Source organism: Rhinichthys klamathensis, unplaced genomic scaffold (genome assembly GCF_029890125.1).
Source record: "Rhinichthys klamathensis goyatoka isolate OS25496 unplaced genomic scaffold, OSU_Roscu_1.1 h1tg000230l_1, whole genome shotgun sequence".
In the NCBI taxonomy this organism is placed as follows: domain Eukaryota; kingdom Metazoa; phylum Chordata; class Actinopteri; order Cypriniformes; family Leuciscidae; genus Rhinichthys; species Rhinichthys klamathensis.
Window position 1 is genome coordinate 660,001 of NW_026606754.1, and position 24,865 is coordinate 684,865.

Genomic DNA, 24,865 nt, shown 5'->3' on the forward strand with positions numbered 1-24,865 from the left:
ATGCATTAACTCAAGGTTTGTCGTGTCAGCTAACGCCTTCATCTCATATTGAGTTAATCATGATAAACAAAATCATCTGCTGAAGTCTATTGCATATAATTGCAGATATTGATACAAGCTTTTAACTACGGCTGCAGTCACATTTAACTTGCTCTCGACTGTTCACGGACCGGCTTTGACTGTTCCAATATGGTGGACGGCTTTCTCAAAGCTAATGCGGCTGTTATATATATATATATTTCCATACACACACATCTATGGTTTTTACCATATTGTTGCTATGAGGATGTGGGAGTTCAGAGAAATTTAGAAAATCACATTGCACTTTAATAAGAAAGCTCAGCAGCAACTCAAACGTCAGACATATCAGAAAGTCACATGTGTGGTCATGACATTTTCACAGTGCTCCCTCCAAACGCAAAATAAGCTGTTCTCACAATCATCCAAGGCATTTGAGAACAATAAATGACAGCCAGCCCTTTAATAAATGCAGGGACAGAATTCCTCGACACCTACGGGAATGGCGTCATGAAAACACACTGTGATTGTGTTCAGTTCTGCACACACTCACCAGAGCCAAGACCGTCATCCCCGCTCCAGCGAAGGCAGCGATGTACAGGTCATAGGTCAAGAAAAACTGGAAAACAAGTCAGAAACGAAACGTGACGTCCTGAACACTCGCTGCGCAGCCTGAATGTTTTGAGGAAGCCAGTTTTCTAAGGAATTACGGGAAGACACTGAATGGCACGTCTTACCTCTCTTGTCTTGCACACATTCGACAGGGTCATCCCACAAACCTTTCCTGGGACTGCGTTCCATGGAAGTAAACCTTAGAGAGACAGAGACACAAAACACTGTAACAGCATGAAAGAGATCAAGGCACAATTTTGTTTTATTGAGATTTACATTTCAAACACAACACATTTCAAGTGCAAAGTCACATTGTACACACGTGGGTCAATGACAAATAATTATGCCCATAATGGACAAATCTTTTTTAAAAATCTGTCCTCTGTGTATTTGGTTTCATATGGTTATGAACGTTTATTCTTTTTACAAGAAATTTACTAGTGACTCTAAAATGTCAATCAAGTATCCTACTTTCCACCTTACATCTTGAACACAGGTGAGTGTACAAACCGTAATCATTATTAAGGTAAGAAATATCATTTTAAATAAATGTTATTTATTACTAATTCTTAAATATAATTCGATTTTTAGACACACCTATGGAAGATCTTCGCCACAGAATAAAAATAAATAGGGTAATTGCGACTTTTTATCTCACAACTCGGACTTTTTTAAACTTGCAATTGCGAGGAAAAAAGTCAGAAAGATAAAAAGTCACAATTATCTTTTAAATTGTTTATTCTGTGGGAGAAACCAGCTTGTCACCATATGACATTATACAACTAAAATTAACCTCACATTGTCATAAAAAGGTCGAATTATTATATTTTTATATTTTTTAGAGGCTTAAATTATTGACCTTGACACACAGTCTCTATGATATAATTTCCAGTTTTATGTTTTTAAAATATGTATTTTTAAAATATTAATAAGCAGTGAGATCATTTTGTTAAAAAGATTTTTTTTTTTTTTTTATTGTCAAACTAAAGAATTCCTTTTCAAGAACTGCCTTCTTTTATTGGGTTTTTATCTTAATTATGATGTCAGGACAGTTGTATTTTTGACTGCAAAATAAACATTTTAATTTGTAAATAAAAAAAATGTTCAACATAAAAAAGGTGTAATCAAGCCAGCATGAAGGCATTTTTTTTTATGTATTTTTGAATAAATTAATTGCAGCCTTACATTTGAGAAGCACACACACATGGCTAATGCACAAAATAGCACTTCATGTGGCAATGCACATGATTTAAGTGATCTGACACATTTCAGAATGCAGCAAAATGTGAAATCAAGTGTTTGTATTCATACTGTATGCTTCTTTCCGGAGAACATCAGGACACTTCAAAAGACTGGCACATCCTCAACAGGACTTTGATCATTATAACAGAGCTGTGATATCTGATGTCCAAGCTGTTGAGAGATGGATGAATGCATCGCGGGGTCATTACCGTACTGTCTGGCGTCAATGCACAGCTGGTTGATGCTGGAGGGAGTTTCAGAGAGGAAGTTGATAGTCTGACAGGTGTTTGCCATGTTGTAGAAGAAATACACAGGAATCGCAGAGAGGGAGAACACCAGCAACCAGACTACAACCAGGACATATGTGATCACGATGAACTGTGGGAGGAATGCATACACATATCAGTTTGATGCATTTTATTTGAATTCAATAGTAATTAATAATAAATAATTGCACTTGTTCAAGTGACGAATTTCACCAGGTTTAATATCAACGACACATGAAACTAAAAATGTTGCACCACTTTTGAATATACAGAAGTGATATAGATAGGGGAACATATTCAGTAAATATCAACTTTTTGAATTGGACCGCCTTTGGAAGCTATATAGATTAATTGAATGGAAATGTGCAGCGTTCTTCAAAACTTCATCAAAATTTCTCATTTTGCTTACAGGAAGAAAGTAAAGCAAATGTGTTTGAACATGAGGGTGCGGCATTTTGGAGAGTAGCCAATGCAAACTGCAACCTACATTGCGAATCACTCACCGTTGTACTGAGACAGCGACCACAAACTGTACTACGAAATTCTCCAAATGACTGGCGAACTGCACTGGTGGTGTAAAAGCCTTCAGCCAGCAGGACTATACAGTACAGGAAGAAGAAGGAGGCCAGGACATAGATAATGTACTGAAAATACTCAATACTACAGGAGAGAGAGAGAGAGAGAGAGAGAGAGAGAGAGAGAGACATTTTCACAATAAAAAGATGTTAAAATGACTGATCGTTCCAAACATTAAATCATGGACTACTAATTATAGCACAAATTCACTTTTTGACACCTTAACATTCTTTAATTAAACTCCCCTTTTTAGATTTTGATTGCGAAGCTTTTGATTATAAGCGAAAAAATTGATTTAAAACTGAAATTGGAACAGCACATAGTTGCTAGAGATACTTCTGGCACGCACAGGTACGCTAGGGTGATGTAGTCCTGATGGTCACGGGCGAAGTAAGTCTCGATGAGTCTTTCGCTCTCTGTAAGGGCCTGATGTCCACAGCCGCAGAACAGAGCAATGCCAGAGAAACACAGTAGAGTGGCCACGAGAGAGACGTATGGCACTCCTCCCAGACAGCGCATACAGCATTCATAACAACCTGGGGATTCATAACAAAGGTCAGCCTATGTCTACTATATCAGACATTCAGACCTTCACACATCATATTCTCTGTTCAAAAGAGGAACCGTCTAATGTGACACCAGTAAGGGATGGAGTGCAGCAGGGCTCTGTGTTAGGCCCTCTGCGGTTTGCTTATACAAGCTTCCCCTTGGAAATATTATTAGTAAACACAAGATTAGTTTCCATTGTTATGCTGATATATTGTGTATTTCTTCAAGAAATGTCAAAATTATCCAAGTTAACAGAGTGTATTAAAGAGATTAAAGATTGGATGACCAGTAATTTCCTTCACTGAATTTCAAAAGTCCAGTCCACAAAAAAACAAAAACAAACACCATTGTGGTAACACACATGATGCAAAACAATTCAATAAACATTAATTTAAAGGTGCATTGCGCAACATTTCATGTTAAAAATACCCGTTTTTCTAACCCATACATGCTTAAACAAGTGCCTGATGGGCTGAATGAGCCCTTCTCTGATCACTGCGATTGCCTCTATAATCCTGTACAGTAAAATAAATAAGAGGGATTCGGGACGGGATTTGAGACTGGACGTGACGTCATGCGCGTTCACGCTCACCTGGCTATGTCTGGCAGGTTTGTGAACTCGAGCGACAAAACTTCAGTCAACTTTCGACAAAAGTAGAAGATGGATTCTATTGGCGCTTTTCCACTACACAGTACCAGCTCGCCTCGGCTCGGCTCGACTCGACTCGCTTTTGTTTGGTTTTCCACTGTGTAAAAGTTGTCCCTGTACCTGCTTTCGGGTACTTTTTTTCGTACCACCTCCGGCGAGGTTCTAAGCGAGCTGAGGCGAGCTAAGCCGATACTAAAAAGTGACGTGAAAACAATGCCGACCGCTGATTGGTCACAGAGAATCTGCGTCATCATTGAACGCGCCAGATGGAGTATCCAGAATAACCCCGCCATTTTTTAAATAGTTTGGCCAGAGATAGTTACTAAACTTACTACTATTATTATGGCAACTCGGAAGAATACGTCGTGGTCATACGAGGAGGTGCAGACATTCCTTTGTTTGGTTGCCGAAGAGAGGATCCAGCGAGAGCTTGATGGGGCAACAAGGAACGAAATGCGTCGCTATGACGACCGGGTACTATTTGTGGCGGTACTTTCTGCAATGGAAAACGGAGCGAAAAGCGAGCCGAGTCGAGGCGAGCCAAGGCGAGTCGAGTCGAGTCGAGCTGGTACTGGTAATGGAAAAGTGCCATAAGAGACCGGCTTGTAGTTCATTTCCAACCCCAACGCAAACTCCACGCAAGACAAAGAAAAGAAAACTTTTGTCTAGTGCCCAGGGCCGGATTAAGAGTTCAGAGGCCCCTGGGCACAATGTCTTGTGCACACCAGATAACCATGCTGATCGCGTGAGCAAAGAGCGCACTTTTCTTTAAATCACCCAGCACACACAGGATGCCTATTCTTAAAGTCTTGTGCTGTTTTATAAAGGCACAAAGCCATATCATGGTTTCGATTTTAGTTTGTTGGCCAAATATAACGCTAGAGACCTTATGTTAGGTTATACATTTTACATCTCATATGTGTTGGGAAAAGGGAGAAGAGAGAGTTCGGCAAAAGGCGGGTTTGAACTCGGGTCGAGCGCATCAAAAGCTGCTTCCAAGCACTTCACGTGTTACGACCTACGCCACTGTAGCTATTCCGTGAAGGGCGTCTTTTTGTTAAAAAGACAGGCACTTAGTGCAAATATACGCTCCGTTATCTAAAATATTTTTTTTCTTCCCCTCGCTTTGGCCACAAGTACGCATGGCGAACTTGCAATGAATACATTTTATCAGACCGGCCCTCGCGGCCTTGAAACACTACCGGCCCACCGGGGAAACTCCCGACTCTCCCGATTGCCACTCCGCCCCTGGTGCCCAGGCCCCCTTAGATGTCGTGGGCCCCTGGGCAAGTGCCCAGTTGCCCTAATGGTTAATCCGGCCCTGCTAGTGCCACCGAAAGGGCCAAATTGGAGTCAGACAGGCGTCGGAGTAAGATGAGAGTCAACATCGGGAAGGCTTTCAACAAATGGAGAGATCTCCGGTCTGCTCTAGGGCTCAAACGGGATCCTCAGTTGGCTTTTACAAAGTAATAACTTATATTGTTCATGAACATGTTTCCATAATAATACAATCATAAGTGGATACAGTAAACACATAAAACAGTTCAACATGGAGATAGATGGAATCAAAAAATTTTCTACTACCCCCGTTTTCCCCTCACACATAAGTGTGTAATTTACTCAAATGCCTTTCCTTTCATATATTTAAAATGACTTGCAGATTTATAACTTTATTTAGCCTGGGAAAACCCAGACAACTTCCGGCAAATTTAGATTTGCTCTGAAAGTTAGTCTGGCAAAGAGCTCATTCAAGCCCATTTCCAATCCGTCGAAATCGAGGCACCAATCAGAAACGTCGGGGCGGGCTTTACACGATGACGACAGCGCTGGGATTTTGAAGCAGATTTTGTAGCCTACATTACAAAGATGGATGCCGCCGCCGAGCATCACTCGTTTGAATCAGCTATCGCGTCTGTTTTAAGCGATTTGAACGTTTCCTTTTAGTTAAAAACCGGGCAAAGAACAACACTCGGAGATGTTTCTCCGCCGCTCTGCATACGTCATCTCCTTCATCGCTCTGATTGGGTTTAGGTCTATCCGCGACGTCCGTTGGTGACGCCCCTCTGGAAATGATTTGTCTATGACGCTTTGCCAGACCATAACTCAGTTACAACTGAGAATGCTCTGGTTTTAACCAGGCTAAACTTTATTACCTCTGAAGACATTATGACTTTAAACAAAAGATTTGTGCGGCTGATGCTCCTTTGGTTATGAACAGCTTGTGCTCGTGCAAGCGTGCGTATGCTTGTGGTCCATGAGCGTGCACAACTCTGGTTGCAGTTTCGCTTGTCGCCAGAGGGGGCATAGTTCTGCAAAAACTCAGAGACTTGCGCAATGCACCTTTAACAACATAAGCTAAGAACATAAAACATTAATTTACAAAACTGATAACTAAGAAACAAATAAGAATCACACATGGAATTCTGGGATTTTTTTTTTTTTCTAACACTGTAAATTTTTAACAATATTTTACTCTCTTTTTTCTTAAACTACATGAAATGTCCCTTTCAATCTATCAGTTTTCCACATGGAACTTACTTTTAACCAGTCAACATGTCGTTACATTACCATTAACCATACCATTAAATTGACATTCATTTGTTTACAGTGCTCTATTTAATTCTGATAAAACAGAGACATTATTCACTGTACACATAGTATCTTACAATATAATTTCCATCTAGACAGCTTCAAAATGCAGTTTATAGGCCCGGTTTCACAAACAGGGCTTAGATGAAGCCAGGATTAGTTCAAAACTTTTATAGACGTGCCTTAGAAAGAAAAAAAACATTTCTGGTGTACATCTTGAGACAAAACAATGACACTGACATATTTTAAGATATGCTTTCAGTTAAAGCAGCTCATTGCATTTTAGTCTGGGACTAGGCTTAAGCCTGTGAAACCGGGGTTAGAGTTTTTAGGTCATAACTCTATAATAGCGACCTGTTAAGTCCCGCATCGATGATAAAATAGTGCTAATCACTCGCTTATAAGGTCCTAAGCGGTCTTGCTACTTTGTATTTAACTGTTCTTCTATCACATTGCAATCCATTATAGTCTTTATGGTACAAAACTCTGGGATATTGATACAGAGAATATCAAAGTCTACTAAAGGTGGTCGTTTTTTCGCATTCGGCTCCTAAACTTTGGAAAAGCCTTACTAAAAAATGCTCTCAGTTTGAATCCAAATAAAGACAAATCTGCTGAAATCACATACTTTTTTGTCCATAGAGACTTCACCAGTTTGATCCAGCCTGACTCGTGATGACTGCAGATGACACCAACAATTGATGGATTTACAAGACTGGCATAATATTGTGATAATATTGCAATCACTACGATCACAATCGGTTTGTACTGCTTCAGCAATGCTTTGAAAGATAGTAACTTCAATTGTTTAACCAAACGCATGCCTTGTACTAACTTAGAGCAATATATTATTGTTAAATTACATTATTTTGTTGCTAGAGACAGTCTGGTTCTGTTCAAGGTTGTTCTCCAACACCTCACCACCAATGCGGTTTCTTGATTTAATGCTAGATTCATTAGGGCCAAATATCATTGCATCAGTGAAACACACATTTCGGTAAAGCTGCTTTGAAACAATTATTGTGAAAAGCGCTATACAAATACAACTTGTATTGCATATAGCAAAAGAGTAACGCAAAAATACATTTCTTGCTAGAAATATAGACTAGATGTATTGTTAGTGTGATTAGTAATGCCTGCTCAGTGAAGCATCTACTGCTGATTTGAACAAGCTTAAGAATTCAACATTGGCGTAGTAAATAATATAGACTAATAATATACACTGCAAACAGTGCTCATTCAAACCCAAAACAATATAACAAGCTCATACTCTCATAGATGTCCATTCACATGTGCCAAATCACTGCGACAAAGCAGCAGCTGCAGCGAGGAGTGCGAGTGTGTGTCTGCGGACGGGTGTAAGAGTGTGTGATTCTTCCTCCACCCGGATCATGTGCTGGTGTGTGTTTGTGTGTGTGTGTGGGGGAGCGACGGAGCTGCTCCGTACCACGGCATGAGGAGTGTGAGAAAATAAGGAGGACCAAGAGCCAGAGTGTCTCTTTTTGTGGCTGCACTGACAATAGCCTTTGTCTCGATGCCACACAAGGGCCAGCAATGGCAAGCAAACAAAGAGCCGGTGCCACCGCCGGCCCTACAGACGGACTGACATGAGTCTAGGGGAGGAACCAGAGTCAACACTGAGGGGGAGATTCGACACAACGGCGCTGAGGGTTAAATCACCCATGCTGTTTGATTATAAACAGAGGAATATCTGGTTTTGTTTAAATCCTTATGTTTTATAATCATGTCAAATTTTAATTAAATACGTTGTGTGACTAGGGTTAGGAATCGAAGATCCAATACTTAAGTTGGATGATTTTCCTGTTCTCACTGTAAAACAATCTCTACTCTAGAAAGCGCTATATAAATAAAGGTGACTTGACTTAAGGTCAGGAATCAGATTCTTATTGCAAAATTAAAATTTAGATTCCTCTTATAGATTTCCTTTGTGTGCATATTAATGTGATTTTAAACCATTCAAGCTCAAGAAGACCCGTGCGCTGTTTTCTCAAAGCACACACACAGAAAGCCGCCTCTCATACTGTATTGTGCTAGCCTAGAAATCTAGACGCACCCTAGCGACAGCAAAAACTATTTTGCAGCAAAGTGTGGTCTAGCAACTCTCCGTTGGCTTCTCGAGCTGGAAAAACCAAACTCTGGTCAGGCCAATCACATCGTGTATAGAGTTGGTGGGCGGGCTTAACAATGACGGCAGAGATGTGACGGTTCCGCGTGATTTCCATAGGTGATTTCCCTGCTAACGTTACTTGAAAACAAAGAAGATGCTGCTGGTGAACAGCGGTCTTTCGAATCGGCTTTGGCCGCGACTCTGGAGGACTTGGAGTTAAGAGAACGTCACTTAAGTCATTCTTAAAAAAGGAAGATGTGTTCGGAGTTTTGACGATCGGATACAGGCGGTAAAAGTTTAATATATCAACTAGCTCCGCTGGTGGGAAAACGCATGGGACTCACTCAGCCACAGCCGTTCGTTGCTCTGGTTGGTTGTAGCGCTGTCCTATTGCGTGCCGAGGGATATTGAAAGACAACCGTTTATCCCGCCCCTCGGACTGAGGTATGTCAATTGTGAGTTCCCAGACCTAACATCTTGATGTAGGTCTGGCTTGCCAGGCTAGTATTGTGCACTATACTGAACTGAGTTCTCTTCCGTGTTTTTGCACTTAAACGGGCAATTACACACAAAAATATATCAAAATATTCTCGTAAACACAATCGGTTATGTCTTAAAGGGATTCTATGCAGTTTTTTTTAGCTTGACTGAACAGCTTCAGAGTTATTGAAATGGTTATATGACTTCTTTCGGGTTGAATGGTGGCCTTCTGGCCCCCCCCTGGTGCCTGTGAGCAAAAAAATCTCACTTGCAACTTTGGTGCGGCGGGCCGCCAGCCTCAGCGTCAGGAAGTATCGCGTGATATCAGCTCTCGCGATGTAACATTTTCCTTTACGGCACTGCACACATACACACCCCCATCCAGGAACAATGTAGAGAGGGATGGAGTTTGTCACACTATCGTCATGGCTGAGCCGGCATATAAGATGCAGAAAGCTAGGAAAGCATTGTCGGAGGAACAGAGAAAGAGGAAACGGCAGACTGACCGAGCGAGGAGTCAGACACGACACGAGCATAGGCGTAATTTGCGGGTGTGACATGTCCCCATTGAAACATCTCGCGGCACAGATGTACCAATACAAATAAATAAAACATCTCCAGTTAACTCTAGTAGAGCATTCATTTCGTTCGTTTGTTAAATAAGAGGCGATCTGAAATGTGTTGTTTTTGAAATCAAGTGACCAATGTGCTTGCCGCTCACAGACTGTTGCCGTGCGATCAGTGGCGTGGATACAGTGTTCTGTTGTGACGCGCATAGTCTTCACACGGACGCGCGCCTCAATCCGTTGCAGGAACCGAGTGAACTCGGCTCCTGCAACGGTGAAAATCACAATTTGTTACGGTGAAATCGTAAATTTGTTACGGTGAAATCACAAAACCTAATAAACTTGTCCCTGCTATACAATCACTAATAAACAATCGGTTTTGATGAGGAAAATTATAAACTATACTAATAGTACGGATTAGAAGAACCCAGAACCTCTGACACACTTGGCAAAAGTTCTGCCACTGGACCATTAAAGTACATGGGGATACTCGTCGGATCTATGTATTTAATCACGTGAAAATTCTCACCACTAACAACATATATTAGATCTCATTAAAAGACAAATTAAACAATGTACTATTGTATACTATGTAACACGTCACGCTCTGCGTGAGTGGTATTTACGACATTAACGTTAAATACAAGTTCTCCACAGCGACTCTAGGGGTCACTGTTTGACAAAAAACGGGATTTCTGCCTGGTGTCCCTTTAAGTTATTGTAAACAGTTGAAAAAGAAAATGCACGTGTATCAGTATATTGGATCCGTGCAGCTCTTAAAGCGACAGCAGCCTAATATTCCAGCTGTCGTCTCTACATTAAAGGGATAGTTCACTTTGAAATTAATTTGTGATATGTTTTAGCTTACCTCAAGGGCATCCAAGATGTAGGTGTCTTTGTTTCCGCAGTAGTTTCAATTTTGATATTTTTAGGTCAAACCGTTGTTGTCTGTCAGTCATATAATGCAGGTCTATGGTCACCACCTCAAAGAGCATGCACAGAGAAGTCCAAATTAAACAGGATTTAATGACTCGTAAATGTAAGTACACATTGATGGCCTAAGACACGAAACGAGGGGTTTGTGTGAAAAAAGTAACAGTATTTATATGGTTACAAGAGGTAAAAACGATATAAATACTGTTACTTTTTTCACACAAACCCCTCGTTTCGTGTCTTAGGCCATCAATGTGTACTTACATTTACGAGTCATTAAATCATGTTTAATTTGGACTTCTCTGTGCATGCTCTTTAAGGTGGTGACCATAGACCTGCATTATATGACTGACAGACAAGAACGGTTTGACCTAAAAATATCAAAATTGAAACTACTGCGGAAACAAAGACACCTACATCTTGGATGCCCTTGAGGTAAGCTCAAACATACCAAAAATTAATTCCAAAGTGAACTATCCCTTTAACGTTAATCAAACAACAAAAGCCAGTTCTTGACGGAATAACTTCTGTAACTATATTTTATTCATAAAGTGGTGTTTTTTTAACATTTGATTACAGTTTCTGTACCTAAATATCTGAACATCTTAAAACACTGTTTATTTCCATCATATCTTTGTTCAGGTGTATTTTTTTGTGCTTTGCTAATTTGTTTATTTGGGTTTTTTTAAATTACTGAGTATTTACTTAGTCTTTAATGCTTGAAATTTATATTTGTTAGGTTAGGTTATTGCTAAGGTATTTTTAACCTAAAGACTAAAGTTTCTTTTGCAAGGGTTTTTTAGCCTGTTGATTGTTTTTCATGGTTTTCAGCTACAATGAAATGTTTTGCAATAAGACTTAGAATAAATGTGAATGATATTTTTTGTGTTTTTTTTTTTTACCTCATCAGAGCCGAAATTAGGAATCCATAAGAATCGGAATCGCTAAAATTAAAACAATACCCAACCCTAGTTGTGTCTCAGCAATACCATATTATAAAACATTAAGCAGTGAGACATTTCTGTAATTGTAATATGAAGCATCACAACTATTGTCAACATTGATAATCAGAAATGATCTTAGAGTGATTTCTGAAGGATCATGTGAGACTGAAGAGTGAAGACTGAAGTAATGATGCTGAAAATTCTGTTTGATCACCGAAATAAATTATATTTTATGTTAAACGGTAAAAGTATTTCACAATATTACTATTTTTGATCAAATAATGCAGCCTTGGTGAGCTAATTTTAAATCTTAAAGATTCCACACTTTTCGAACAGCAGTGTATGAAAAGTTGGTTAAACTTAATGAAAAACTATATCATTTGAATTACTACAGACACAAAGAAAGCTATTCATACACTGCACTATTTAATAATATATCCAAATATCAAACAAAATGCCATTTCATTTTCAAGAAATACAGCACAAGCACAAGCAAAACATTCCACATCTGTTTTGAAATGATAAGACATAGCTATACTGTTCAAAAAGCATTGGTGTTAGAGAATGATTGTTAAAGTTATGATCTACACCTGTGTGTGTGTGAGGAACTGACTTCATACATCCACTAAAACACATGCTAAAATTATGAATGAATGAAAAGTTAGTTCTGAGAAACTCTCCTGTGCAGGAATTTAGTATCTATTGCAGTGACATTCAGACACTCTCAAATATGAGATATGCAAGTGAATCACTGTGTACTAGTTTATCAAACAACAGATAACATTTTTCATTCAATTCATATACAAAATTGTTCGAAACGTCCCTTTTAAAGAGTAGAAATGCTGAGCTTACCCATGTCTGTAGGCAGCAGTGCTGTGCTTCAGTGTAATGCTGCTCTCAGTCTCTCCTACACAGACTCAGAGAACAGCCTTAAGAAACAATGTGTCTTTTCAATGGACAGGCTCAGAGTTCAGGGAGCAGACTGACAGGGTCATGATGATGCAGAAACATGCTCTCTTAAAACAAGTGCCAGCAGCAGCTTCAAGATGCACAGTTTTTGATAAAGAATTGCAGGTCACTTTCAGCTCAGTCTATTGAGTGTTAAATCTTAATTTTATTAAGAATCTAATGTGTTTGTAATTTTATTTACCCTTAATTTAAGTTCAACATAAGACTGTAAAGTATATAGCTGTGGAAAAGAGGTACTGCTAATGAGCTAAATCTTTGTTTGGTGTGGATTTCTATGAGATCGGACTCTCTGCTGACCTCTAGTGTTCACACCTCAAACTGCTTGAGAAGAGAGCTTTAGCATCAAAGTAGAAGCTGTGCTAATATAGTCCATTCCGAACTACAGGACAAAAAAAATGAAGTTAGTATACGTAATATGCCTCACGTTACACATTTAAGTGATTACTTTTAGATTACCTTTTACCTAACTTGTTTATCACATTGATTTGAATAGGATAATCTTGTACCATATTGATAAAAAAAAAAAAAATTAAAAGAGAAAGAAAATATACTTCATTCTTTGTTATCAACAACATGAAGTGCATTACATATTACATTACATCAGGGTTTCCCAGACTGGGGTTTGTGAGTTTAATACAAATATATTAAGTAATTAAATCATAAACATTTCAAATGAAAACAAATAATTTAAAAATATAAACAATCAAAGTAAAACACTTACTAAAATACTTAACCCTTGTGCTTCCTTAGGGACATTTTTGGTCTTTTCAGTTTAGTTTAGTTTTTTTTATCACTTTGCCCGTGTTAATGCTAACTGCATAAAATTTGGCACAGGTGTGTATTTTTATTGTAATTTTACTATTTCACTGCTATTTCCTTTAAAAAAAATCTTTTTTTGCACTAGGTACACAAAATACTCCCTCTCAGCGCCTTTTGGACAAAAATGGCCCCATTGAAACCCATTAAAACTGCTTTTTTTTAAAATCCCATGGCCACTATTTACTATTTTTTATCAGATGGTGCCATTTTTTCAGGTTTGGTCTATAATTCTCGCTTTATTCCTGTTTTCTGCTTCGGCATATTATATAGCCAATTGGATCAATTATGCAACGATATTTGTGTGGGTGTGTTGGTATGGATGTCAGAGTGTGGCTGGTATGTGTAAACTCAACTGCAAATCTAAAATCCAATCACTGTGTGACCAGTGGAGTTTTGCTGCATGGCATCCAATGGGGAAGTCTTTTACTGCGCCCAAACAAACTCTTACTGAAAGCTCATTTTTTGAGATATCAACCTCAAATTTGGAACACAACTTATTTATATTAATGGCTTTGATTTTCTAGCCGTTTTTGAGTTCAACTTGTTTTATAAAATATATATTTTATATAAAATAATGTTCATAAATAATTTTAAACTTAAAACTATATAATTTTTTTTTTCCTTCAGCAATAATCTGCCAAGGGTCTTCTTTAAAATGATACCAAACTTAAGTCTGTGCTCCCAAGCTTCAAATTTTTATGACAGTATTTTGACGTGGACATTTTTGTCCTCTATGGAGCTATGTGTAACTTTTTTAAATGAGGCACAAGGGTTAAGAATATATCAAGGGTTAAAGGACTTATGTCTTAGTAGTATTTGGAAAAACTTGTCCATGCTTTTATCTTCAGTAGAACACTAAAAATCCACTAAAATTTGCCAAAGAGATGTGAACGCCTCTCGGATGTTCCAATGAAGGCCACAGCTATTTCTTTTCTGTCAATATTTTGCAGTTTCTCCCTGTGGACATGGCCGACTGATACGCTGTTGAGCCGTGACTGTGCCATTGTGGAGCGGAGCCAGGTCTTCAAAAGTCGCAGCGCACTGAAACTCCGCTCAGCTTCGCAAGAAGACACAGGGACCACAAGCAACAGCCTAACCAGAGCCTCCATTTGGTGAAACAGCCGTCTCACTTCCGACACCGTGGTCTTCAGGATCTGACTGACCTCCTGACAAGAACGGAACTGGTAGCTTGCTTTCAGCATAGCCGTTGCACTTGCAGCAGCTCGGCGTCCAACTCCGGTTACAGCTCCACTGCCTCACTCGACTCTCCTGTCCGAAAACTGTACTTGGAAGTACTCCTCCACAGAAGATGGGATGTGACTGTTTGCTGGCCCACCATATCGGTTGGATGCTTTCCTTATATGTGGCAGCTTTATTGGCTCCAGATCAAAAGATGAAGTGAGTTCTACCTCTCTTGAGTAAAGACTCGCTTGTCCTCTTCGCCACAAAGGCTTTCTTGGTGCAATCCACAGCATGTAACATCGCGCCAATTGATACTGCTCTCCCTTGCAAGCCTTTATTGAGACCTTTCAGCTTCAGCAGGATATCCTGCCCCATTACAAGGCCAAGGACGGTGGTGCCTTTGTGGAAATGGCCAAGAAGGCCTCTTGCTCGAGGAGCTGAGATACTCCCTTTATCTGAAGCCATCTCTTCCAGTGGAGCCAGGACCACCTCATACTGTGTGAGAGCCAACTTGATGGCTGGTGTGCGCACAGTCCATCTTGTGGCACACATCGGCTTAATAGTGGTGAACGAGCAATTTTCAGATATATGTTTGAAGATGGTCTTGAATTTCCCAGACTGGCCAAACAAACAGCCCAGGTCATGGATCCATGTGAGGGCCTCACTCACAACTGGTGCGGATGAGGAGACAATGCGGCCCACAGTGGATAAAAATGGCAAGCGGCTGTACTCTGTGGACCAAAGCTTGCATCCCAGATATGTGCCCCGACATGTTTGTTGCTCCGTCATATGTTTGGCCACGAAGACCCGAGAGTGGGAGGTTGAGGCGTTTCAGCACATCGGAGGCAATTTTCCAAAGATGCGCGCCAGTTGTGGAAGAGGCTTCGTACATCCCCACAAACTCCTCCTTTGGCTCCAGGTCTTTGTCAACATAGCGGAGGCAGATGGAGATCTGCTCCGTTCCACTGATGTCCTGGGTTCCATCCATTATGAGGGAGTAAAGCAGAAATTTCTTCAGCAACCCCCCCCCTAATTATGGTGTTTCCCATAATGCTCAACATTTCATTCTGTATTTCAGGGCTGGTGTAGGGGTGATGCTTCTGCAGACAGCTTGCCAGGTTGGGGTCATCCTCTGCCTTATCCCTAAGATAAGTCTGGAAGTTTCCCTCCTCGTTGGAATGGCCTCTTCCATGCCCTGTTTGGAGAGATACCTCACAGCACCTACAATTTGTAAGAGAGCAGACCTGGCTGCCTCTTGAGCACTTGCTGATGGGCTGCATAATTGCATTCTTACATAATTTTGTAGATGCGTACATGTGTTGACAGCTATAATGTGTGCCTTGCTCATCTCATGCCTTCTGAAAGCTTCCCTACCCTTTCTCCAGTTTCTGAAGCCTGCCGATATGAAGGTTGGTTCAGCACTTTTGGCCAAGGTGGAGGTTTTCTGCGCAACGGTATTCATGCAATGAATACACAAAACCCCCTTTATTTGATGGCTGTAGTGTAGCCAGGGGAACGCTTTGTACCAGCTGTCCTGGAACCTTAGTGTCCGATTTGGGAAGGGTTGGTGGCTCAATATCCCTTGCACTGGGCTGGTGCGGGCAGTCCAAAGGATGTTCAGGGTGGATCCCCTCATTTTGAGTAGCTGGCTGCTCCTGAATTGTAATTAATTAATTGGATATGAATGAATGGGGTAATTGAGTAGTAGTTTAGTTAATGGCATCATTTTAGTAAATAGTTATTTGTGTAAATAATGTAGTAGTTTAGTCAGTGGAATCATTTTTGTAAATAGTTTGTTGTGTAAGTGAGTGAGTAAGTGGACAAGCTGGACAACTGTCTGCTAAGAAATACTGCCCATTCAGCCTTAAGTGTGCCAAAGAGTTGTGTATGCCTTGTTCCAATGAAGGTAATGGCTATTTTCTGTGTGGACAGTGTGTGCTGTGTAAATAGTTATTTGTGTAAATAATTCTTGAAGTGTAGTTAGTGGTGTAGACTAGTAGGTTTATGTAGAGGTTTTGTAAGTGTCTATCCTACTCATTTCACATCTTTCAAAGGGTTAATCCATATAGACTTGTTAACATGTACATAGAATAAACCTACTACTAGACTAAATACTTTTTCTGTCTAGGTTTATTCCATGTGCAAGAAATCAACTCCATGGATTAATCCTTCGAAGGATGGATGATTGAGGAGGTTTCTGTTTTATGTGTTACTAGTGCATACCCATCCATAGCAAGTGTGCATGCCCGTCCTCATAGGTGGTCCCGCTACTGATTACTTTACGACCCCGTCAGGTGCCAGTGTTCTGATTAGGCCTACGGCTCTGGGCCTACTTAACAAACCCAGCTGGCTCTTTATGATGCAACAATGCAAGGGTGCCACAGACACACACACACAGACACAGATTTTGTTCTTTAATAGATTTGTTTGATTTTGTTCATGAATCTCTCCTGCACTTCATCTGTGCTCTGTTCTTGAACACACTCAGCTTCAGTCTGTGGTTGCATGTGCTGTAAAAGTATGCCAGAGTTTGAAGTTTATGTATGGCAAACAGAATGCAGTTTTTAATGTCGCTTGTTTTAAGATTATTGTTGCTGTTTATTTGAATTGTATAGTTTTTTTCTCCAGATATGTGCAGACCTCACCTCGTCATGCTCATCAGTCTGTTCCTGCCTGTCTTTCTTTCTATCAGATGGACCTGGGACCTGTTCCTGATATAAACCAAATGTAATGTAACTTCTTTCAATGTATTGTTGTTCATTAACCTGTACCCGTCATTTTTTTCAGTTGTGTGTTGACCTCACCTCTTCATTGTCCACCAGTTCCTGATGTTCACTAAGTTCTTGTCCCTGATAAAATGTAAACAATACAGTGAAGATGGATGGTAACTTGACTGATTTTACCCTGTCTAATTTTTATTGTGATTTAAAAATAAATAAATTTATAATGCCTGGATTTCTCCTTTTAGGACTTTGTTTCTGTTTTTGAATGTGGTACCTCACCTCTTCACTGTCTTCCACCAGTTCCTGCCTTTAAAGGTCCCGTTCTTCATGTTTTTTTGAAGCTTTGATTGTGTTTACAGTGTGCAATATAACATGTGTTCATGTTTCGCGTGTAAAAAAACACAGTATTTTTCACACAAATTACTTATCTGTATACTGCTGTTTTCACTGTCCAAAAAATGGCCCGATGACTTCCTTGTTCTATGAAGTCCCTCCTTCAGAAATACGTAATGAGTTCTAATTGTGCCAGCGGTTCCTGTGTTGTGATTCGACAGCAGCTTATCGCACGTTGCACGGAAACATCACGCCTTTTACCATAAATTGGAGATGCATGCGCTGCTGAAGTGCTTCTTCTCCGTGGGAGCGCAACAAGACCACGCCCCCTTTTGTTTGTGTATTCCTGTGGGCGGAGATTAGTAAAAAAACTGTTCTAGTTACGTCATTAAAAAGGAAGTAGAGGGATGTAGTCCAAACCGGCCGTTCGCTGTATGCTTTGAAAGGGGACTTCTGTTAAATAAAATATCTCGCTAGGCATTGAACTTTGAGCTTTATAATTTTACAGGTATTATTTATGCTCTAACAGCAACATTACACACTAACTAAAGTTTGAAAAATGGAATTGCGAAGAACGGGACCTTTAATTTACTTCTGCACTTAGTTCCTGTTCCTAATAAAACAAATTTAAAAAGATTGATAACTAATTGATTTTGTCCTGTTTCGTTTTAATGTGGTTTTATGTGGTGTACACCCAACAGTCTACAGCAGTTCTTGTAATATCTTCTCTTCTTTTCTCCAAAACGTAAATGTAATAATTAATATTAAGTAATTGGTATTTTTTGGAAACAATATGGGTTTCAAGTGTGATGGTATGGTAAAAATTATACAGCTCTGACATTTAGTGGCGGGTCTTTTAAGGCAGAGAATTTCTGGCCAAGGAATCATAGACGAGCAAGTCATTTTAGCCTTCATACCGTATAAAGCAACATACCAGGTTGCTAGTGCCATGGACTATAACATATCAAAGTGATAACCTGTAGAACAAATAGATGTTGTTGTACACAGCATGGATCTGCAGACCACTGACACAAAGGTAAGACGCGATATGTTTTAACTCTTCTCTTGCAATTAATGTTAGCCTTAGCCACCAACTTAGCTAGTTACAGTTTGCGTTCGTACAGCAAGCATTGGTGAAGATGATCGTGGAGTAGTCAGTATCTTGTTTAATTATTGCTTGAATCTATTGCTGAATTAGGGAATAGTTGTGATGATGAGGATTGGATGCTTTCAAATTTTGGTCAAAATGCCTGATGTAGATTGGATGTATGCATATTGTTGTGAATTGAGGACTTGAAAACTTAAGGCTTTCTTTTTTTGTATACATTTTTTTTATTTACATTAGTAAGCTACAGGTCATCATCTTTCAAAACATGACCTGCCTTGAAAGAGAAAGAAAAATGAATGCGTTATTGTACCCAGCACTTCTGAAAATGTACTTCTGAATTCGTCTCTGTCCCCAGCACATTTCAAACCAAACTGACGCCCATGTCTGTGAGGATTTCCAGTCCGGATTTAGACCGTACCATAGTACTGAGACAGCTCTCATCAGAGTCACAAATGATTTGCTCTTATCATCCGATCGTGGTTGTATCTCTCTATTTGTGTTACTCGATATTAGTGCTGCATTTTATATCATTGACCACAACATTCTTTTAAATAGACTCAAAAATGATGTTGGGCATTAGTGGAATTGCATTAGCATGGTTTAAATCATACTTATCTGACCATTATCAGTTTGTAGCAGTAGATGTCTTATCGATCACAAGTTCAGTATGGAGTACCACAAGGCTCAGTACTAGGACCATTGATTTTTCACCCTGTACATGCTACCCTTAGGAGATATCATTAGGAAGCATGGCATTAGTTTTCACTGTTATGCTGATGATAGTCAAGTCAAGTCACCTTCATTTATATAGTGCGTTTAACAATATAGATTGTTTCAAAGCAGCTTTACAGTGATAATAGGAAATTACATAAACAGATTGTTTTGGATTTACAGCTCTAGAAAAAAGTTATTGTCCAGCTAAAGTTAGTTTTGATTGATTGGTTCACTTCCGTTGCAAAGATCATTAGTTATTAACTTGATACTCAGCTCTATATTTCTTCACACCCCGATGAAACTTAGCTGCATAGCTGATATTAAAACTGGGTGACTAGTAACTTCCTACTACTTAATTCTGAAAAAACAGAGATTCTAATTATTGGACAAAAAGCTTCCTCACGTAATAACCTAGAATACTGTCTTAACACTTGATGGCTGCTCTGTCAAGTCTCCGTCGGTAAGGAACCTGGGTGAGTTCTTTGATACCAATCTTTCATTTGAAAGTCACGTTTCTAGTATCTGAAAAACCACATTTGAAGGAGCTTCGCCTGGACCTGATGACAATGCAGTGCTGAAGTGTCAACTATCCTCTCGCTATGGAGGATCCCTTTCCCACTCTACAGATAAAGCGTTGTTGAAAATCCGGTTCACGCACCCCGAAGTGATAAAATAAAACAAAATTCTTTATCTAATGTATAGGAATTGTTTGTAGGGAAATTACAAACCTGCGCACATACACTCACCGGCCACTTTATTAGGTACACCTGTCCAACTGCTCGTTAACACTTAATTTCTAAGCAGCCAATCACATGGCGGCAACTCAGTGCATTTAGGCATGTAGACATGGTCAAGACAATCTCCTGCAGTTCAAACCGAGCATCAGTATGGGGAAGAAAGTTGATTTGAGTGACTTTGAACGTGGCATGATTGTTGGTGCCAGAAGGGCTGGTCTGAGTATTTCAGAAACTGCTAATCTACTGGGATTTTCACGCACAACCATCTCTAGGGTTTACAGAGAATGGTCCGAAAAAGAAAAAACATCCAGTGAGCGGCAGTTCTGTGGGCGGAAATGCCTTGTTGATGCCAGAGGTCAGAGGAGAATGGCCAGACTGGTTCGAGCTGATAGAAGGGCAACAGTGACTGAAATAACCACTCGTTACAACCGAGGTAAGCAGCAAAGCATTTGTGAAGCCACAACACGCACAACCTTGAGGCGGATGGGCTACAACAGCAGAAGACTCCACCGGGTACCACTCATCTCCACTACAAATAGGAAAAAGAGGCTACAATTTGCAAGAGCTCACCAAAATTGAACAGTTGAAGACTGGAAAAATGTTGCCTGGTCTGATGAGTCTCGATTTCTGTTGAGACATTCAGATGTTAGAGTCAGAATTTGGCGTAAACAGAATGAGAACATGGAACCATCATGCCTTGTTACCACTGTGCAGGCTGGTGGTGGTGGTGTAATGGTGTGGGGGATGTTTTCCTGGCACACTTTAGGCCCCTTAGTGCCAATTGGGCATCGTTTAAATGCCACGGCCTACCTGAGCATTGTTTCTGACCATGTCCATCCCTTTATGGCCACCATGTACCCATCCTCTGATGGCTACTTCCACCATGTCACAAAGCTCTAATCATTTCAAATTGGTTTCTTGAACATGACAATGAGTTCACTGTACTAAAATGGCCTCCACAGTCACCAGATCTCAACCCAATAGAGCATCTTTGGGATGTGGTGGAACGGGAGATTCGCATCATGGATGTGCAGCCGACAAATCTGCGGCAACTGTGTGATGCCATCATGTCAATATGGACCAAACTCCCTGAGGAATGCTTCCAGCACCTTGTTGAATCTATGCCACGAAGAATTGAGGCAGTTCTGAAGGCAAAAGGGGGTCCAACCCGTTACTAGCATGGGGTACCTAATAAAGTGGCCGGTGAGTGTATATTCAAACGAATATAACTATAGAATCAATTCTTAATGCGCATGTGAACGCCATCAGGTCACAGGTTCGAGTTTAAAGTCTGTTTAGAGAGAACGCCGTCGTCTTAGTGCCCCCTAATTTGATAACAAATGATAATTTTGCTGGAAGAGAATCAATCAAAACTAACTTTAGCTGGAAATAACATTATTCAAAAATCACTATAAAGTCAAAACAATCTCTGTTACCGTAAATTGTATGTTTATCTCTGTAAAGCTGCTTTGAAACAATCTACATTGTTAAAAGCGCTATATAAATGAAGATGACTTGACTTGACATTCTTCCATCTTAAAAATATATCTAAATTACAACATATGCTATTAATGACAAATGTGGAACAGCTAGTTCATGCGTTCATGACATCAAGGCTAGATTATTGTAATGCTCTACTGGGTGGTTGCCCTGCACGTTGATAAACAAACTACAGCTGGTCCAAAACGCAGCAGCTGGAGTTCTTACCAGAACCAGGAAGAATGACCATATTAGCCCCGTTCTGTCAACACTTCATTGGCTCATGTGGAAGAAATGTAATATGTTCTACATGTTATCATTTTCTTATATTCATAGAACCTTAGACACATAATGTTAATTAGATTAAGGTAATAAAATGCACGAGGATTGCATGTGGAGCCCCATGATTCTCTGCTACATTGATAGAACAATGAACTGTTACTAAAACCTAATGAATGTATGTATGTGTGTGCTGTAGCTTATGTCTAGCTGTGTTTCTTCTCCGCCTCCCACTGGACATTTAAGGTACTGCACTATCTTTATAGTTTACTTTCGGTTCAAAAAACGCGGTCAAGAACAACGTGCACGCAGTTTCTATCGTCGGCTATTGATTCGATCGTTTAAACCTTGGAAATATATGTCTGTATAAGTGCAATTTTTACACTAAATAGTGATTTAAAGTGTTTAAGAATGATTAGATAGAGATTATTGTTATATATTTGTTATAAGCACACCTGATTCGTGTTATTGGTAACGTGCTATGTTTGGCGCGTACTGACATGCTAATTTCTCTTCTGTTTGTGCATAATATAATTTGAATATAATTTCTCTGTGTATATTACTTAAAATTATGTAAAAGGAACTGTGTTCAAAATCAAACCGTAATGTTAAGCTGATGTGTATGTAAATGTGAACATTAAGTTCATACATATTTTTCTAATTGTTAGTAGTTTTACAGAAAAAATATTGAGAAGTGAATCACCAGTAAAGTCACTAAAGTTATGAAGACTGCTTTCTGGAGTTCTTTTTTTCAAATTGTATGCTAAGTCTGTTAAGCCTTAGCTCAAGCTACGCAATTGGTCAGAACAGAATAATCTGTATGACCTTGTATAAGTGACTTGACAAAAAGTAATGCGTGGCTTATGTGTATGACCGAGACAGAGGGCCTCCACTATAAGATAAGCAAATCTAACAAAGTGTTAGTTATGGCTAAGGCATATCTTCATTTGGCTTAGAGAAATAGCCTTGGGGAGGCAGGGTAGGGACTATAAAGAAGGAAGGATGCCCTCCTCACATTGTCACAGTCTGCAGCCACTCTGTGTGACTGTATGATTGCTGACCGTTCCTTTCAAGGGAATAAATAATCTTTAAAGACAATTGGTACATGTTTGTCTCTTAGATAGAAACTTATTTGCCACCACAGCTCCCTATTAAACATTGTATAAATTTTAAAATATTGCTGATTACTTACAAAGCACTAAATGGTTTAGCCAGTACTTGAGCGAGCTCTTAACGCATTATAACCTTCACGTCTATTACGATATCAAAATTCCGGAGAGTTGATAATACCTAAAATATCAAAATCGACTGCTGGCGGTATATCCTTTTTCTATTTAGCACCAAAACTTTGGAACAGTCTTCCTACCATTGTCCGGGAAGCAGACACACTCTGTCAGTTTAAATCTAGACTAAAATCACACATCTCTTTGACCTAGCATACACAACATATTATCAATTTTTATAATTCAATGTTAGACTGCATAGATTATGTCAGCCGGAACCGGGAACACTTCCTATAAATCCTTATGTACTCGTTGCACCCTAAGAAAAATGGCGTCTGATTCCTGTCAGGACAACTATCGTCAAATACGATTGACAATTAGCGTACAGTTTGGATTGGCGGTATGGTTCCGTTCTGGGCAAGAACTCCCTGCGCATCCATGCAGCCTAACATGCATAAGAGCAGGGAGAGCAGCAATAACCCCCCAAAACAAAACCATATGCCAATATCCCCCAACATAAACTGAGCGCAAATCTGAATGTTTTTTTTTTTTTTTTGCAGTTACCCGAGTGAGCCAAGGCAACAAGCATGTTGCCAGTACCTAAAAAGCTTGGGCAACAGCATGTTACCAACAATACCGGAAAGCCTTAAGCAACAAGTAATATTCAACAATATTAATGATCTGACAACAATGCTGTATGAAAACTGAACTGGATGACATTTTTTTTGTAACTGCTTTACAGATGAAATTAATTTAATAATTTATCTTTTCAACTGAACTGAATCAACACTGAACTGACTTAAGCTGAAATGCACAATTTTCCTGTTATCATTGTAAATCTGTTTTGAAACAACTTGTATAAAGCGCTTCATAAAGGTGACTTCACATTCTGCACAGGGACATGCAATACTCACCCAAAAACCACATTGTGCCAATTTTTAAATGCAGTTTTAGGGTGCATTTTATTGACAACAAAATACTAAAAGGTATGTTGAGGTTTCACATACAGACAACATCACAGTTACAAGACATCCAAATTCACAGATCAACAAAAGCAACTAAAAACACTGTATTCTGCTGCCTGGCCAGTAGTTGACTATATCCCTTATACATGCCTGTGCACAAGCATTCTTAGACACATTTAAATACATCTCCACTGTTTGTAGTAAAGCTACACTTTGCTGAAGAAGCGTTAATAAACTCCATATATTGAGCAGCGCAAACAGTCCAGTTCAATTTTTTTGAAGACATTAGAGATTCATTAGGACACGTTATGCAAAAGATGAATCAAACAAAAGAGAACAGATATTTTCCAGAAAAATAGCTGGTTTTATTGACTAAAATCAAGATCTGAAAGTTAAATCAATTTTGTGTGTTTGTGCTCAAGTCTGGCAAATTTAGTCCATTTCCCCTCAAACTCAGCAGGGATTTGGCTGGACTGTTCAGCTAGGATATTGCTGGATGCTGTCAACTTCCCATCAACCTCAGCAGGGACTTGGCTAGACTCTTCAGCTGGGACATTGTTGGATGCTGCCAATTTCCCATCAACCTCAGCAAGGACATGGCTAGACTCTTCAGCTGGGACATTGTTGGATACTATTAGCTGCCCATCAACCTCAGCTGGGACTTGGCTTGATACTGTCAATTTCCCATCAACCTTAGCAGGGACATGGCTAGATTCTTCAGCTGGGACATTGTTGGATACTGTTAGCTTCCCATCAAGCTCCGCAGGGACATTGCTGGATGC

The 24,865-nt window shown here is 39.7% G+C and overlaps 1 protein-coding gene across 2 annotated transcripts in view; it reads right to left on the minus strand.

The window, feature by feature from the left end:
* plp1a (proteolipid protein 1a) overlaps nucleotides 1-12,582 on the minus strand; it is a 22,480-nt gene extending 9,898 nt beyond the window's left edge. The window contains exons 1-6 of one of the 2 annotated variants that reach the window (XM_056265213.1): nucleotides 12,405-12,582; nucleotides 3,064-3,250; nucleotides 2,642-2,798; nucleotides 2,082-2,250; nucleotides 756-829; nucleotides 572-637 (exon numbers count right to left, since the gene is read on the minus strand). In XM_056265213.1, the coding sequence (XP_056121188.1) occupies nucleotides 572-637; nucleotides 756-829; nucleotides 2,082-2,250; nucleotides 2,642-2,798; nucleotides 3,064-3,250; nucleotides 12,405-12,408 (657 nt within the window). In that variant the 5' untranslated portion in view covers nucleotides 12,409-12,582. The remainder of the gene's footprint in view (nucleotides 1-571; nucleotides 638-755; nucleotides 830-2,081; nucleotides 2,251-2,641; nucleotides 2,799-3,063; nucleotides 3,251-12,404) is intronic. The other variant, XM_056265214.1, reaches the window with a different exon arrangement.
* Between the last annotated feature and the right edge of the window lie 12,283 nt (nucleotides 12,583-24,865).